The 17,169-nt window shown below is 43.1% G+C and overlaps 1 protein-coding gene across 1 annotated transcript in view; it reads left to right on the top strand.

The window, feature by feature from the left end:
• astn2 (astrotactin 2) overlaps positions 1 to 17,169 on the top strand; it is a gene marked incomplete at both ends in the record, with an annotated part of 261,038 nt that overhangs the window by 36,147 nt on the left and 207,722 nt on the right. Inside the window, one exon of the mRNA XM_084442591.1 lies at positions 8,007 to 8,194. Within this exon, the coding sequence (XP_084298717.1) occupies positions 8,007 to 8,194 (188 nt within the window). The remainder of the gene's footprint in view (positions 1 to 8,006; positions 8,195 to 17,169) is intronic.

Genomic DNA, 17,169 nt, shown 5'->3' with positions numbered 1-17,169 from the left:
GAGTGTAAGCGAGTGCATCGTTTTGTAGTATGTTTGTAGACAATCTGCTTTTTTATCTCACTGTGTGCATATTGTTTTTGCATGTGTCTGTCTGCCTGCCTGTCTTTCAGTCTGCCTGTCTATCCGTCAGTATGCTTGTATGGACTTACCCTTTAAAATAATATAGCTAGCTACAGTACATCATAATATGGACTGCATGTGGATTGTTCTATACACAGAAATAGACTGAGGATAAAACCGCCATTAGCATTCATCAAAACCCCAGCTACATCTGCTGTTGTCACTTTAATGGCGTCACCCATCTTATATGACATAAAAGTAGACTCTTCTTCTGCTTTCATGAACACTGATCGAGCTAAAGTTCAGCTCCATCAATAACAAAGCACAGAGAAAAGCAATAGGGAGGGCAGCCCCATGGCATCTATTGACTGTAATGATCACTGCGTATGGAAAATAGACATGAAGAACATGGTAACCTCAGTGTTCCTCGTTTCTTCAAGATCTTCAATAACTGTGATTCACCAGGGGAAGAACAGGCATCTTTATAGCTCACTAGACTACTCACTCTCTGTAGTATCTATTGTCAGATAATACACGCATAATAAATTGCACAGTGAACATTTGGATGGAGAACGGAACAGTGTTTTATGGTTTTTCTATGGGTCCAGCAATTTTCACCTCAGGAATGAGGACTTACCTATCCACCATTTGCTATATATATATATATATGTGTATACTGCTCAAAAAATTTAAGGGAACACTACCTCACACAAAGTTGCACAGAAACGGACGTTGGAGATCATCTAACTTCCGTAGTTTTGACGTATTTCCGACGCAAACAAGCTATGATGGTGGGACATGCGTTTAGTGGAATTTGATTAGAACATTGACAAGTGGACGGGTTTTAAGAACTTTAGACAGATTCGATAGAAGGATAGCGTTGATTGACGGGTGGATGTCGTGAGATTATTGGCCTAAAATCTAAGGTACCTGTTGTCGTCATTGCACGTGACCTACCGTTTTCCAGGAAGTAAGAAATTATATACTTTGATATAAGATTACAACAAAAGTAGAATTTTGTAATTTTTTGGGCATACATCGTTGAATAGGTGAACACTATGACCAATTATGTGAACCAAAATGGGACAGAATGCTTTTTTCATTTCAGTGCGACTTTAATCACATCCAGCTCTCAATGGGTTAATGATTTTGGTTTTCATTGACCGTTATTTTGTTCTCGGCGAATTGCACAATGTAATCAATAAAGATTTTCAACAAGGTTATTTTGTTCATGGAGATCTGCCATGATGATTGATGACTGGCGTTCCCTTAATTTCTTTGAGCAGTGTGTATATATATATATATATGTAAGGGATATTTAGGTTTAAGTTTAAGATAATTTAAGTTTGGATTTGGGGACAATGAGGTGTCTGGCTATCATAAATAGTTAGTTCGCAACTAGATTTCACAACTGGACGATTGATATGTTGCACAGCAAACTGTAAACATTGATATGTTGCCCTGCTTCCTGGGTCTAGACGAGTGATAACGTCATAACGTTAGATTTGGGTGGAGAGGGACTATAAAAGTTACTGGTTGCTATGGAAATTGTATAACTCTAACCATGAATTATCAACTTTTCAAAGCTAATATGAGCAATAGATGTATTTTGTTCTCAGAATTATGTTTTCTGTTGAAAGGCCGTTGCATAAGCGGGAAAATGACCTTCGCGGAGGTAAATTCACTACCTCCGCATCGGTCATTTAAACAGCACAAACACCCGCCCCGAGTTCATTATCCCTTACATATATAGTTCCAGATGCTAGCCTACATGTCTCACCATATGTCACGTGACTTTGTCAATCTATTCAACTTGTATTACTAATCATGTTTTTACACAAGACACGGTATGATTAGTATATCTGTGTGATTATGAATTGTAACATGATTATTATTTCTGTGTGAGTCCTCCCACTATTGGGCCCATGGTTGATTGATGATTGATTATTGTGTAAGCCCACCCACTAGTGCTGACGCGACCTGTGGGTGTTTATATACATGTATATATGTGGGTGGGACACAAATTGTTTGCAATTTGAGCTGACGAAGAGCAGATGCTTGAAACATCGAAAATAAAGCTTAGTTTGGAGCATACTGTACGAGAGTGCGGGTATCATTCCATTCCAGCAATTTTCTCAAAATGACAATGGAGCTTGTGCAATGCCATTGAAATAGACCTGTTTTTTTGTGTCTGTGAAAAAAAGCTCTCTCCATTAAGGACCTTGTAGGCATTCCATTTTCTACCCCATGCCCCCAAACAAGGCCACCCAACACTTAGAGACAAAACCAAAACCAAACAGCAAAATATGATATCACACAAGCACTTTAACGCCTTCACCGAGCCTGTCGATTGGCTACGGAGAGTGAGGCACGTGCCATCGGTAATGAGTGTTGTGCTGACAGCAAACGTTCAATATATTTCACTCAGGGACATCTGGAGTACCTACGGATGCCTGAGCCAAGAATAGCAAGGCTTTATCCAGGCTTTGGGCTGAGTCCAAACAAGCCCGTCCCCTCTGCTCTGTGAGCTTAATGGGTTCACACGTTAACAGATGAAGGGAGAACTTAACAAAGCCAGCAGGGCTTGTCTCCCAATCATCATTTTACAGTGCAATTTGTTGTCAAAAATGTCTTAACTTGGTCAAAATATTAAGGTAATTTTAATAGACCCGGGTCTCCTGCAAAAAAAACATTCCACGCCAGCTGCGCCACCAAAAAGCTGCGCCACCAAAAAGCTAGCTATAGTATAGAGTATATGGAGTGAGTTTAAGGGGGTGAGTGCAACCCAGTTGAAATGTATAAACTCACTCCACTAGTATAAATAATGTCTGGCTGCATTGCCAAAACACTGCATAAAAAAGGGGGCATCCAAAGTAGCACTGGTGAGTTGGAAGAGTCACAAGTGCAAGGGCTTATTAACCTTAAAGGTGGGATAGGTAGGTTGCTTTTGGCTTTATTTGGTAAAAATTGGCATAATATCCTTTCAGCTATCAGTAACAGAAGTGCTCTGAGAATAAACTTGGATCTTTGTGTTTACCGCTGCCTCTGTATTTTGGATTCAAATAATGCACCGCGCCCGAATGTATTGACCAATCGGGGTCTCTATCTCGCCACACCTACCAGTCATGTTTGGAGGGAGGGACTACATCATGATTGACAAGAGGGAGGGGCGGGTTCTTTGGAAAAAGATGACCAATCGGATGCCTTGTTGACATCAAACTACCTACCCCACCTTTAAAAAGGCACTGTTCTCACTTTAGATCCGGTAGCTGCAAAATACTAAAGTTAATAAACCTCTTATGAGAACCGTATTACCTATTAAGTAATTCTTAATAAGAGGACCTTAATATAAAGTGTTACCTAGTTTTCCTTAACTTTTTTTTTCTTCCAGATTATGTACAGTACTAACATTCAATTACTCCTAACATTTGTGACTTGGCCTGTTGGACTTGTTAGTCCATGGTCAAAACTAGAGCTTATTGGTCTTGTGACATTTTAGCCTTTCAACTTGTACTCTTAGCATAAAGACTAGTCAGTATGTAGCTCCTAGGGCAGCTTCTGTCCCAGGTTGTGCTTGCTCTCTACTGGATGGACAGCTGTTGTTGCCCTTGCTTGACAGCACATATGCTTCGAGCCCATGTACCCGCTCACACAAGGGACATATGTAGAGAAAACGATGCACACACAGGACCAGTACACACACAGGATGCATGCACACAAGACTCGCAGACTTCACACGTATGCACACATGCGCTCAGGCATTCGCACGCACGCACACACACACACACACACACACACACACACACACACTCCCTCTCTCTCCCTCTCTCTCTCTCTCTCTCTCTCTCACAAGGCCAGTGTTCCGTTAATGGTATTCCGCTTAATGAATTACAAACAGGACCTGCGGCAGTAATGCTGTATTCTGCTAATGTCTTGCTTTTTCCCATTGACAGCACTCACAACACCAGGGGCAGGGATACACAAACCTTTCTGTCCTCCTGAATGTCCTCATGAAATTAACAGTTGACACCGTAAATGCTGTGCAGTTGAACTTTTACGAGTCTATTTTTGGCCTCTGGATTCAATCGTTTACCCTGCTAAAAGCACTCTATTCTGGGCTAGAGAGGAACTCACCCAGTCTATTGGTAGATAGTGTTTGACAAGCTGTTGCTGGTCTTATCTGGTCCCATCTCAGTCCCTCTACGTTAATGGGAAAGATACAAAATGGCGGCTTCCCGCGTATGAGACCCACTGCCTTGTTAGTCTGGCAAACAGCAGACCAACCTCAGTCAAGGTCAACACCCCCACCCTCTCCAAATTTGAGCTAGCACAGATTAAACACAGGGATTTGCACTGGACGGTGGCTCCAGAATTTCACAGCTCGACATTTTTATCACCCTATACAGTAGGTGACAGTCAGCAAAACTTTTGCTCCGCTGTCCGTTTACGAGTGAGAAAGATGCTGAACCAGGTATAGTATTTGGAGGTTTTTGAGAATGTTTTCCGCCTAATAGTCCCACCAGGAGGCTGTTATAAATTCATGAATCTGTGTGTCACAGTGTCTTGTTCAGAACTAGAAATGGTGCTCAGAGAGCACAGACCTCCGCCCCTGAATGCATTTTGTGGCTCTGTGCTCGCCAAAATTGAATGGGTTGTAAATTGGCCCGTGCTACACCCATCCACCGAGTTTCATGGAAAGCAGTCTGGTAGTTTTTGTGTAATCCTGGTTCAAAAAATGACTGGAGGTGAATTGCCGTCTGGGCCGGGTTTGGTCGGCTCGTGGACCTGACCCGTGATTCTTCTCCGCTCCAAAATGTAAGGGGTTGTGAAATGGTCCATGCTACAGTTGATGAAAATTGATCAAATAGTTTTTCTGTAATCCTGGTTCAAAAAATGAATAGAGGTGAATGGCCGGCCGTGTTTGTGATTCGAATCCGCTCCAAAGTGGATTCTTAGTTGGACCAGACTGCACCCTTCCACTGAGTTTTGTGAAAATCGGTCCTGTAGTTTTTGTGTAATTGTGCTAACAGACAAACGCACGCATGCGTGCACCACCCACACACGCCAGCGAAAACATTACCTTTCGCTCTGCGCCGTCGCTGGTCGGAGGTCATGAATTTGTTACTTTGTCATACAATATTTACTGTTCCTTTCACAACCAGTGTGTAGTTAGACAGGAGTGTCAAGTCAGTGCGGTATATCCCCTTGCACGCCCGCCATGCGCTGCACTAGAGGGGCAGTCACTGAGGCAGTGCCACTGACGGGCAGAGCTGACCGAACACCATCTCCATCCTACTGTGCCCACTGACCCTGAGTCAGCAGGTTAATGGCTGTCTCACTGAAACTCATCATTCATCCGGTATGCCTGCCGCTGATCCCAGACCTGCCGCCAGCCTTTCTTCCTGACCTTGTCACCCACCCGGTGACAAATACTGTATCCAGCACACAGCTTTCAGAGTCCATCGCAGACTGGAACCCCTCCCCCGTGGTCGATATCATCAACGTCCTGCGCTGTGATCCATATCGGGGCAAATTAGCTTTTTGTCCTCTGCATTTTTTTGTGTTATTTTTCACCCCTGTACCTTGTGAAGCCAATCGGACTACGCTTTGTTTACATTTTTCAAGGTTATGTCTCTGTTTGTGTTCCCCCTTCTCCCTTTCCTTCTCCCTGGACTGCTCCTCTCTGTTGTCATAGTTCTTTATGGTAATGTAGGGAGCAGGGCGGCGCTAATGTATTCATTAGGTTTACAGGACGCTTGATGATTTGTGGAGATAGGGAGAGGATGGGGCGCAGTGAGGCAGCCATTTCTCAAAGGGTATCGACAGCAAAATGGAACGGTTGTTGATAGATAGCAAAGTAATGCCATACCCAGTGTCTTTCGCCCATTTCTGAAGACACTACTGATTTTTCAGTCTCCAGGCAAAAATAATGTACATAAACGTTTTAATGTATGCGTTTATTATGCCCTCGGCATGTTAATGACCAAGTGGTTTTAATTATGTGAGCTTTGCAGCTATTAATTTTGTATTAAAGACAGACACAACATCATCATTGTACAGTGCATACAGTATGCAGTTGGAACTGTTAAGCTATGCAATACATACAGACTCCTCATTCATAAACACCCTTGATCTTTCATTCACACCCTTGATGAAGATGAACAAAATAGATTATATACAATAAACGATAAGTAATGAACAGACAAATTATATTATTTAATAATATTATACTTTATATATAATACATAGCCACCATAACCTCCCCCCCCCAAAAAAAAAAAATCAAGAATCACAAATATTCACACCCATTTTATCTGACCACAAGACACAGTCACAGACAGATTAGTTCAGATATAGTTTGGCCAGTTCAAAACACCTTTTTTGGTGAATTGTCTTTAAAAGAGGCTTCCATCGTGTAACTCTGCTATAAAGGCCATTGTCATGTAGGTCTCACACCTTGTAACCTCAAGATGCCAGGTTGTTTTGGAGAGAGGGGTCAGGGAAGAACTTTTACAGCTCACTTATCTGGCCCCCGGGTGATTACTGTTTTTCTGCTTCCCTCTGGAATATGTAGGGGTGGGTCGTATGCCCACCTCCCTTGTTCTCTGTAAAGCGCATTGTGTTGCCTCTGGGTATGAAATGCGCTATACAAATAAAGCTTTGATTGATTGATTGATTGATCTTGAACTGTGCCCCTTGGACTTCTTTTTGCCTCTTGAACCATCCGTCTCACAACATGTTAGATAGACTTGTGTCCTCTACCTACAGTAGCAGGTTAGCCACAGTGGAAAGCGGTATGTTCAACTTTTTATGGAGTTTTGTGTAGCCATCTCTGTAGATCTCTTTTATACCCTAGGGAAACAGAAACCATTTAAAAAGAATTGTTAGGGGTGTGAATAATCCAGATCCAGGTATTTCCTGGAAGGGATTTCTCATTTACAAATATTATTGAGCATTAGTTATTATTATTATTATGATTATTATTATTATTGCATTTTATTTAGCAAATACACAGTATTTTATTTTATACTGTTTTTGCTCATATTTATCAAGGGTGTAAATAAAAGGAGTGTATGGTATCTCAAAAGCCCTTTACTCTATTGTCTGGTCTGATAACACAGCAGTCTCATGTCCAAAGCAGGTCCTGACTCTTGTAGAGTGTTGTTGTCTGGGAGCGGCAGAGACTTGACCTGGAGGGAGAGGAGGCACTTCACCTGAATAGTAATGCTCACTTATTACAAACTTTAGTCTCACCCCTGAACTATTGGCCTATTCTACAGGGACAGTGTGCATTGTCTGGGTAAACAATAACTGAGAACTGCATGCCACACACACACACACACACACACGCACACACACACATACACACACACACACACATACACACACGCGCGCTAGAGATTAGATTGCGTATATATCCGCGACATCCGTGGGTGGGTGGGCCAATAAAAATCAACATTGTGATTAATTTCGGGTGGATTGCGGGTGGATTTGTCAGGTATATTTGTATTTAATAACTACTATAACTATATCAATTATATTATAACAGCTGCGAGAAAGCGCGAGACCTGCCAGCAGCTTGACAATACCCTCGACCACTTCGTCAACCCAGATCCAGCGAAAGCGAGCCTGTAATCTTTAAATTGTTTAAGTCAAGAAAATGCGCCTATATGAAAAGCAAATGAGAACAAACGGCTGGACATCATTTAAATGTAAATACAATAACTTAATGTTTGGCGGTGCGGGTGCGGGTCTGTACATTTTAGAAGATAATTACGTCGTGTGGGTGGCGGGTGGATGATTGATGAATGCATGCGGATTTGGCTCAAACTCCATCTGTGCATCTCTAACACACAAAAGATGGTCAGAATGTCAATTGCTTATAGCTTCAGTGGATCTCACTAAATCTCTCTCTCCTCTCTCTCCCTTTCTCTCCCTCTCTCCAGAGATGTCAGGCACGGGGGCAGACATCTCCCAGGTGCACTGGAAGCAGCAGTGGCTGGAGAACGGGACACTGTACTTCCATGTGTCCATGAGCAGCTCGGAGCAGCTGACCCAGACCACCCAGCCCACGGCCCGCGAGCCCGCCCACGTCCTCCATGAACACATGCACCTGCTGCACATCTCCGTCATGGTAAGACATACACGCAAGAGTTTACGCAGACACACACACACACACACACACACACACACACACACACACACACACACACACTCACACACACACCCCTCTCTTCTATCAGCTTATTATACACCTTCCCACAAACCCCCTATTGATGCCCTCTCACAAGGCCGCAAAGTCCTATTCATGTCAATATTAGGTTTCTCTCTCTGGGCCTCTGTTTGTTACACTGCACTTTCTTTACTTCCTTCCCAGACCTCTCCTCCCCTTCTCTCTCTCTCTCTCTCTTATCGTTTCTCAATAAAGTCTTCTCTATTTCGCACAGCCCTCTCTTCACCCCCCTCGTGTCCTCCTGACACATCTCAAGTCTCTCCACATACCACTTCTCTACTCTGATATCTTCACAGTTCACCCCCCCACACAACTCTCTCCTTCTCTCTCTAACCCTCTCTCCTTCTCTCTCTAACCCTCTCTCCTCTCTCTAACCCTCTCTCCTCCTCTCTCTAACCCTCTCTCCTCTCTCTAACCCTCTCTCCTTCTCTCTCTTACCCTCTCTCCTTCTCTCTCTAACCCACTCTCCTTCTCTCTCTAACCCTCTCTCCTTCTCTCTCTAACCCTCTCTCCTCTCTCTCTAACCCTCTCTCCTTCTCTCTCTTACCCTCTCTCCTTCTCTCTCTAACCCTCTCTCCTTCTCTCTCTCTAACCCTCTCTCCTTCTCTCTCTAATCCTCTCTCCTTCTCTCTCTAACCCTCTCTCCTTCTCTCTCTAACCCTCTCTCCTTCTCTCTCTAACCCTCTCTCCTTCTCTCTCTAACCCTCTCTCCTTCTCTCTCTAACCCTCTCTCCTTCTCTCTCTCACCCTCTCTCCTTCTCTCTCTAACCCTCTCTCCTTCTCTCTCTAACCCTCTCTCCTTCTCTCTCTCACCCTCTCTCCTCTCTCTCTAACCCTCTCTCCTCTCTCTAACCCTCTCTCCTTCTCTCTCTAACCCTCTCTCCTTCTCTCTAACCCTCTCTCCTTCTCTCTCTAACCCTCTCTCCTCTCTCTAACCCTCTCTCCTTCTCTCTCCAACCCTCTCTCCTTCTCTCTCTAACCCTCTCTCCTTCTCTCTCTAACCCTCTCTCCTTCTCTCTCTAACCCTCTCTCCTTCTCTCTCTAACCCTCTCTCCTTCTCTCTCTTACCCTCTCTCCTTCTCTCTCTAACCCTCTCTCCTTCTCTCTCTAACCCTCTCTCCTTCTCTCTCTAACCCTCTCTCCTTCTCTCTCTAACCCTCTCTCCTTCTCTCTCTAACCCTCTCTCCTTCTCTCTCTAACCCTCTCTCCTTCTCTCTCTAACCCTCTCTCCTTCTCTCTCTAACCCTCTCTCCTTCTCTCTCTAACCCTCTCTCCTTCTCTCTCTAACCCTCTCTCCTCTCTCTCTAACCCTCTCTCCTTCTCTCTCTAACCCTCTCTCCTTCTCTCTCTAACCCTCTCTCCTTCTCTCTCTAACCCTCTCTCCTTCTCTCTCTAACCCTCTCTCCTTCTCTCTCTAACCCTCTCTCCTTCTCTCTCTAACCCTCTCTCCCTCTCTCTCTAACCCTCTCTCCTTCTCTCTCTAACCCTCTCTCCTCCTCTCTCTAACCCTCTCTCCTTCTCTCTCTAACCCTCTCTCCTTCTCTCTCTAACCCTCTCTCCTTCTCTCTCTAACCCTCTCTCCTCTCTCTGTATTTTCACTTGAGGACTCTTTGTTCCCAGGTGAACTGCTGTCTCATCCATCCATGCTACTCGCCTGCGCTGATATGCTTTACCACCTCCGCACTTCTCACGTTCCTCTGTTCCGAGTTAGAAAGGCAGAGCCAATATTGGTGCTCCCCTCGCTGAAAATGGCACATGAAGAGAGGTTAACCACCGCCAACGCCATGTTGCATCCAAAGCAGGACTAGACCTTTTTTCATGCTTTGTAGACATCTCCACCCTTAGTTTGCTCTTCATTGTGCAGCTTGATCCTTATAGGGCTGACTGCCAGTGTGCATGCGAGTGTGTGTGTGTGTAAGTGTATGTGTGTGTGTGTTGATGTGTACCAGTGCCGATGCATATGTCCGAATCAGTTGTGAAATGGGGATAATAGTGATGAGGATGGAAGTGAATGCATGAAACCAGGAAACAAGGTGTATGCATGTGGCCTCGGGGCCTAAGGAGTCACCCAGCTGTTTCCGAAAACATCATGACGTGTAATTCTGTCACGCGTGTGACAGCTTCAAGTCTGAGTGCTCTATTCTTGTGGCACTTAGCTACCAGTATGTCTCTCTCTCTCTCTCTCTCTCTCTCTCTCTCTCTCTCTCTCTCTCTCTCTCTCTTTCTCCCCCTATCTGCTCTGCTCAGTCTCTCCATCACAGCAGCACCTCAGACAGCTGTGGACATCGTGGTACGTGTCAGAGTGACAGATGGCGTACAGGTCTAATTAATATCCCGTTAGAATTGCGCCCAGATAACTTGATTGAACAGTTGGTGTTAATAGTTGGACAAAGTGACCAGGAGCTCATTCAGAAAGTTCTAATTGATTTCTGATCGAGAGGTGTATGAATGTATCGGAGTTCATCGTGACCCTGTAGTGCCTTTGAAAGCTGCTGTGAAGAGTTAATAAAGGGTGTAGATTAAAAGTTCTGGTTTTAAAACCTCTGGTCTTGTACAGTAATGTTGTGCTCGTCTTCAAGGACAGTGTTAATGGGTTGCGCTCACATTAAACAGTGTTGGCTTTGACTAATGCAGCGTTTAAAGCTTTTAAAACCACATTTAATGCCTCGAGGGAAGCATGTCTTCCATCAGATCTTCAGCTTTTCATATGGACCCTCCTTGGCCAACTCTCTACTTGCACTTTACTTGACAACTTTACTTGTTTTTTGTTTTAGTTTATTTTATATATTGTACAGCACTTTGGTGCAACTTCGGTTGATTTTAAAGGTGCTTTATAAATAAAGTTGACCTTGACCTTGACCTTGACAATGAAACATGCCATTTAATAAGGCATTGCCACTGTAGAGTTAGTTTAGACTCAAAAAAAAAAAAGAGAATAAGAAAAGTTGTCATTGTCACACTCTTGAAGTTTGTCCTCAGACCAAAGTTTCTGATATGATTCAATACTACTTTGAAATTCCTTCAAAAGCCTCCAGCAATCAAACTCGTCTGGTACAGTATAATGTATCAAAATCAGTCAATCTACCTGCCTTGTCATATAATAAACAACACATCTGTCAGTAAATAGAAAGAAAATAAGTGTCATTTAAAAGGAAAAAAGCAAATAAATGTTTGAGCCACTCAACTGAAGAACGACGAGCAGCTTTCATTCTCCCACTGTAATTGGCTAGCTTGTCAATCATGTTGAACGAGCGGAAGCGTGCAAGGATAATGATCATTTTATAGGTTGCACTTTGACTTCTGCTGATTCTTCAGTGATTGACTGCGGTTTGGGCTTGGGATAATGAGCTTGAAGCTACAGGTAGTGACGAACACATGATTGATCTAAATAATGGTGTGGAGTTAGTGGAGGGCATGATGGTGGCCTGTAGTTCATGGTGTGATGTAAAGGTTACAACAATGACCATGTGTCAAATTAATGTCCATTTACAGTAAAATAGCCTCCTCTGAACTACTGTATGATCTTATGAAAGTTCCCGCTCCCGATATCAGTTTCTCTGATACCTGTATGTGCCTAGGTTGAAATGGGGGGGGGGATAATGTGTATTACCTGATGAGGAACAAGAGACGCACGCATTTCAGCGTTCTCACGCTCACACGCCACACATAACAGTTCTCACGCGGAGAAATGACCAACTCCTACATACTACAGGCCCATAGCCAGGGGGGATCGAACGAACCCCGCCTCACGACCAAAGGTGCAGAATTCAGGGCAAAAGTCCCCCCCCCCCCCCCCCCCACCCCCGTCAACAACTCGCGAGACAATCACAATTAAAGTGATCAATCCCACCCCCCCCACCCCCCATCAACAACTCGCCCGACAATAAAACAGGGAGGGGGATAAATCTCACTCGTAGTTTTTGGTCAAACTTGGCAGCCCTGCAGTCATGTAAGCTGCGACCGAGCTTAAGATTTCACCCTCAAACGCGAGGGAAGAACGGAGGAAACACAAGGCGGCAGAATATCTCCTCACTCCTGGTCTGCCCGGCCATTCATGCACACGTCGGAATTAAATGGAATCGATAGCAATGACGCCGTCTCTGACAGATCCTTTTACCTCGTATCCTTCTTCCCTGATGGATCCTGAGAGGGAAGTCCGGCTCACAGGATTATTAGTGCCTAGTGCTGTTACCTAGCGCTACAGTCATTTACCACCACCACACAGTCACAGAGACTGTTTGATCAGGCCTGAGAGATGCACTGCGCTGCACATTAAACAAAAACGCCCCTGACAGATGACTCAGGAGGAAAGCAATTTCCTCAGCTCACTGGAACCCCTAGACCAGGATACATCTGTATTTTGCGGACGTAGCTACCACAGATGGGTGTGTGAGAGAGTATTGTGGAGTAAGCCAGGCATGCGATAGTGTGGATTCATCTTGTTTCATAGTGAATGTGAATGACCTACTGTGATGCACAGCAGTCCCAACCGTTATATTCCTCAGAGAAAGACAATCAGTTGTATTGTCGGTGGGAATGAGGGGGGTGGAGAAATGTCTCTCAGAAATGACACGTTTGGGTTCACCCAGAGGACAGGTAGTATTTTACCAGATAGAGACTCAACAAAGGTTGGCAGCTCAAAGCCTCTTCATACCATGTTATGGAACACAATTCTCCATTCTCCGTGGAAATTGTTTGGCATATACAGTACATCAGCCAACATTGGAAAGACACCTACACATATGTTGTCTGGATATACATGTATGGGCATTGCTTGCAGTTAAGATGACCACTATTTCAATAAAAAATACATTGTGATTCCCTTAATTTCACTCCACTACGTCTATTCATACAGGCTCATTTGTTACTATTAAGTCATAAGTCTACTGTATCTCTATCATATCTCTTCCCTGTCAGATATGCAGAGCATGTACAGTGCACCCTACACGCTAGTAATCACTGCGCTATAATTATCCAGTCACTGGTGATGTATGGCTTGAATGTGGAGGGTCAGCCAGGTGCAAAAAGCTCACAGGTCCTCCCATAATTGCAGTTCCACTGGAATCAAGGGCTTCAGAAATTAATGTCCCCAGTCTGGCACGGGCTGACATAATGTAGCTGCTCTGGGTATGGACACATTCAATTATTACATTAAACTCTGAGTGAGTTACATTTTAATTGTTCCCAGTTTAATTGTTCTGGACACCTTTTGGTTCTTTAATTTTACAAATGGGCATGTTATAGTGCCATGAATACCAAATCAATTCTAATTAAAGCAGTGGCCAGCAGTTGAAAGGGCCGGGGTGTGAAGTTCTTGAATGAAGAGTTATTAAAGTAGCGATTCACTCAGAGGCGCTAATTGTCCTTCAAACCTATGCATACAGTCACGTTTCATCATCTCAGCTCAATTGAAATGCATCTCTGAATTCCCTAATCGCTGTTTCTTAGATTTATGCCCGAGAGGGTGTTGATGAAAGAATTCAACTAGAAAATTACATATAATCTGATAATAAATAATGCAAACGGAGTATTTGTGATATAAATAAATAAGAGGAGGTTCCACATTTGATAACAGTATGTCAATACACTACTAGTCATGTGAAATCATTGTGCAGGCCACTGCAATGATTAGAATGTGGGCAAAACAGAAGCTGCCTACAGTATGTTGTCTTGACTACATGTCCACTTTCTCACCTGGTTTTTGCTCTATCTCTCTCTCTCTCTCTCTCTCTCTCTCTGTGTGGACTCTATCTGGCTCTCTCCCCTTCTCTCCCTCTCTATCCTCATCTCCCTCTTTTGCTGTCGACCAAAAGGCAAACATAACCAGCTTATTTATAATCTCATAAACGGTATTGATCCATATCAATTTATAGCATTAATGTAATTGAATATTGGGTTTCTGTGGGCAGTGCAGTCAGTTAACATCCTTTTGACCTTATTCTTTTACCTGAAAAAAGTATGTTCCATCTCTGGAAAAACAGACCAACGAATGAGTGAGGTTATAATGTACTATATGCCATTAAGCCCAATTCAGAATAATAAATGCATCAGCTCGTTAGCTGGCGAGTGTCCAAGGAGGCTAGCTCAGAATAAGAGCGAATAATCTCTAAGCTACAGTCAAACAAACTGCCATACTTTGTCCTACCACGTGGTGAGAGCAACAAGGAAAACGGCAGTGAAGTTTTAGCACAGCGTCCAGACCACTTCAGGATATTGTGTATATCGTACATCATATTGTATATTGACATAGTCGTTAAGCAAAACGAAGGCAACACATTATTATTATAGTTGCTACTGGGACTTATTCTCATGAGATTTCGACCCTCGACAAGATCCAGAGTTAGCAAATCACTTCCTCTTTCTTATGCTGTCACTGCTAAGGTTAGTGTTGTATTTAGTAGGCCTATTGTAGTATTAGTATTGTACTATCGTAGAACACTGTGATGCCTGTGTAGGCTATATTGCATATTTGCATTACGTTCAGGAGTGCTGCAATGTGAACTCTAGTAGGCCTAGTATAGCGCAGTATTCCAGTATGCTGTAACGTCTTATTTTATCTACAGTATCTACAGTATAATACATTAGCGCTATCAAAGTCTAAATTTCCCCAACCTGGGAAAAAATAAAACCTATCCTGTCTGATTAACCAGCAATATTTGTACTGCTGCGAGGTAACGCCCACATGCCCACTCGGTAATGTTTGTCATTCAAACACTTCTGCAATGAATGGACTATAATATCCATTCATGAATATCATGAATTGGTCCGTAGGCCTAATGGTGAATGTGTGTGAATAGTCTATGTCGTCAATAGCATAACTATCACAAACATTTGAATAGATTTCATCTGTCTTTCTGTGACATTCGCTACCAGCAAACACTGAAAATACATATTAATTTATTTTTATTAAGCTATTATTAGTGTATCGAACCAGGCCACTCCAATGAATGTTGAATGTAATTTTATTATTTTAGTTTTACAGAATACGGTGTCCACACATACATGCGCCATCTGACAAGAAATAGGTAGGGCTTTGACTTGTGTCTGTTAGGTTTGGCTGAATGACTTTCAGAGTGACAAGATAAGGCTTATATTTTTGACTTTTGAAATATTATATAATTATTTTGATAAGCAAAATATGCATAGAAACAAATAAATTACTTATTTTGGAATTGCATTGGTCTCTGACATTGCAGGGTTATTTTGATGGTAGTGAATTATTGATTGGCTCTCTAGGTTGTGATTCTAGCTTGTGATTGGCTGCCTAGGTTGTCAGAGAGAGTTTGATCAACTAGCTCATCCGTGACTTCAAGAGAGTTTATTCAGGCCTAGCTAGGTTATCTGTACCAGATTAGCTACACAGCACTAAGTAGCAGAGAGAGGGCTGGAAGAGCTCCAAACCTGTGTCCCCACATCCTGGCAGTGCCTCGGAGTGCCTCACCAGACCTGCCTCACTGGGATAGATCCTAATGCCTCGGAGTAAAACTCACCAGACCTGCCTCTCTGCAATAGATCCTAATGCAGTAAAAATTGTAAGATAGATATATAGATATATATCAACTTTATTTATCCCCGAAGGGAAACTGGCTAGTGTCCTGTAGTTGTCACCTAGGCTGTCACTTGTCACTAGTTAGTTGGCAGCTGGTGGTATGTGAACAATAGGGCCATGGCAAATAAGGTCTAGGTGTGTGTGTGTGTGGGGGGGGGGGGGGGGGTTTGGTTTGTATGAACAGCCATCTTGTCATCTTCTTCTTTGGCTTTGAACACTGAAACTCCGCTGTGTTTCAGTAAAAGTATAGAGTTTAGACATGTAAAAGTATAGAGTTTAGACATGTAAAAGCTTCCTGGTTGTTTAATCCTTGTTTTACATGTTAGGATTCTCATAGGTTAGTGTATCATTATAATTCAAAAAGAAATTCCAGATTTCCACTCCATTATTGTCGCAAAGGAACATGCATCATGGGTGGGGGACAACATGTGTACTGTGCTCTTGTTTACACTTTGGCAGTATTTGTTTACAGCTTTGCACGGGTATTGATGGGAACTGATGACATGGCAGTAAGAGCTAGCTGCATGACCGGTGGAAGGAAGGACAGGAGATAACACTTGCACATGGAGACAGCCACTAAATTAGACGGTGGACATTTAAATGACACAAACATACTGGTACACATTAGCAAATTGTGGCCACACATCCCTTTCCAATGGCAACGTATTTACAAGCTATTGCTTCCTGGCACAATGGCGTTGTTATGTCTGCTCAAGAGTTATGTCTATCCCAGTTCTCTCTGACTTTTATTTAGGACAGATTCATATGACACTTTTCGATAAGAAACTGCTCTCCGTCCCACAGAGCGACGGGAAAGGAATAGATACCCTCTGACATCATTGCAGGGAATACAGTGGCGACAATGCAGAGGGCATGGTGATTGGCTAACATTTGCAGAAAGCTATCATATATCAAGCCGGTAAACCTATGGGGCGATTTGATTCATATGGTTACCCTTGGATCTGGGAGGGGATGCAAGGGTTGATCACAATTCTCAAGACAAAGGGAGGTTTTTGTCAACAAGCCAGTAGTCTCTCAATTTCAGCTGCATCGTCTCCAAACCAATTTGGCCTGTTTTTTGCTCCTGAAGAAGCTATACAAGTAATAGATCTTGGTGCATGTAAAACAGGAAATGTTATCCTATGTACGGTACGGTAAAACACGGTAGTGTTTTTTTAATACTTACTTTATTTATTTGTTTCATCTCCAATAGGTTGCACTTATTCCTATTGACAGTACATTGAAATAAGGACTTAATGTAATGTGTTAGTGCAGTTTATTCCTGCTTGCTCAAGACTGTGAAAGCATAACACATGCAAAACTCCAA

Source organism: Borostomias antarcticus (genome assembly GCF_949987555.1).
Source record: "Borostomias antarcticus genome assembly, chromosome: 8".
Taxonomy (NCBI): domain Eukaryota; kingdom Metazoa; phylum Chordata; class Actinopteri; order Stomiiformes; family Stomiidae; genus Borostomias; species Borostomias antarcticus.
This window is presented reverse-complemented; position numbering and strand designations above follow the sequence as displayed.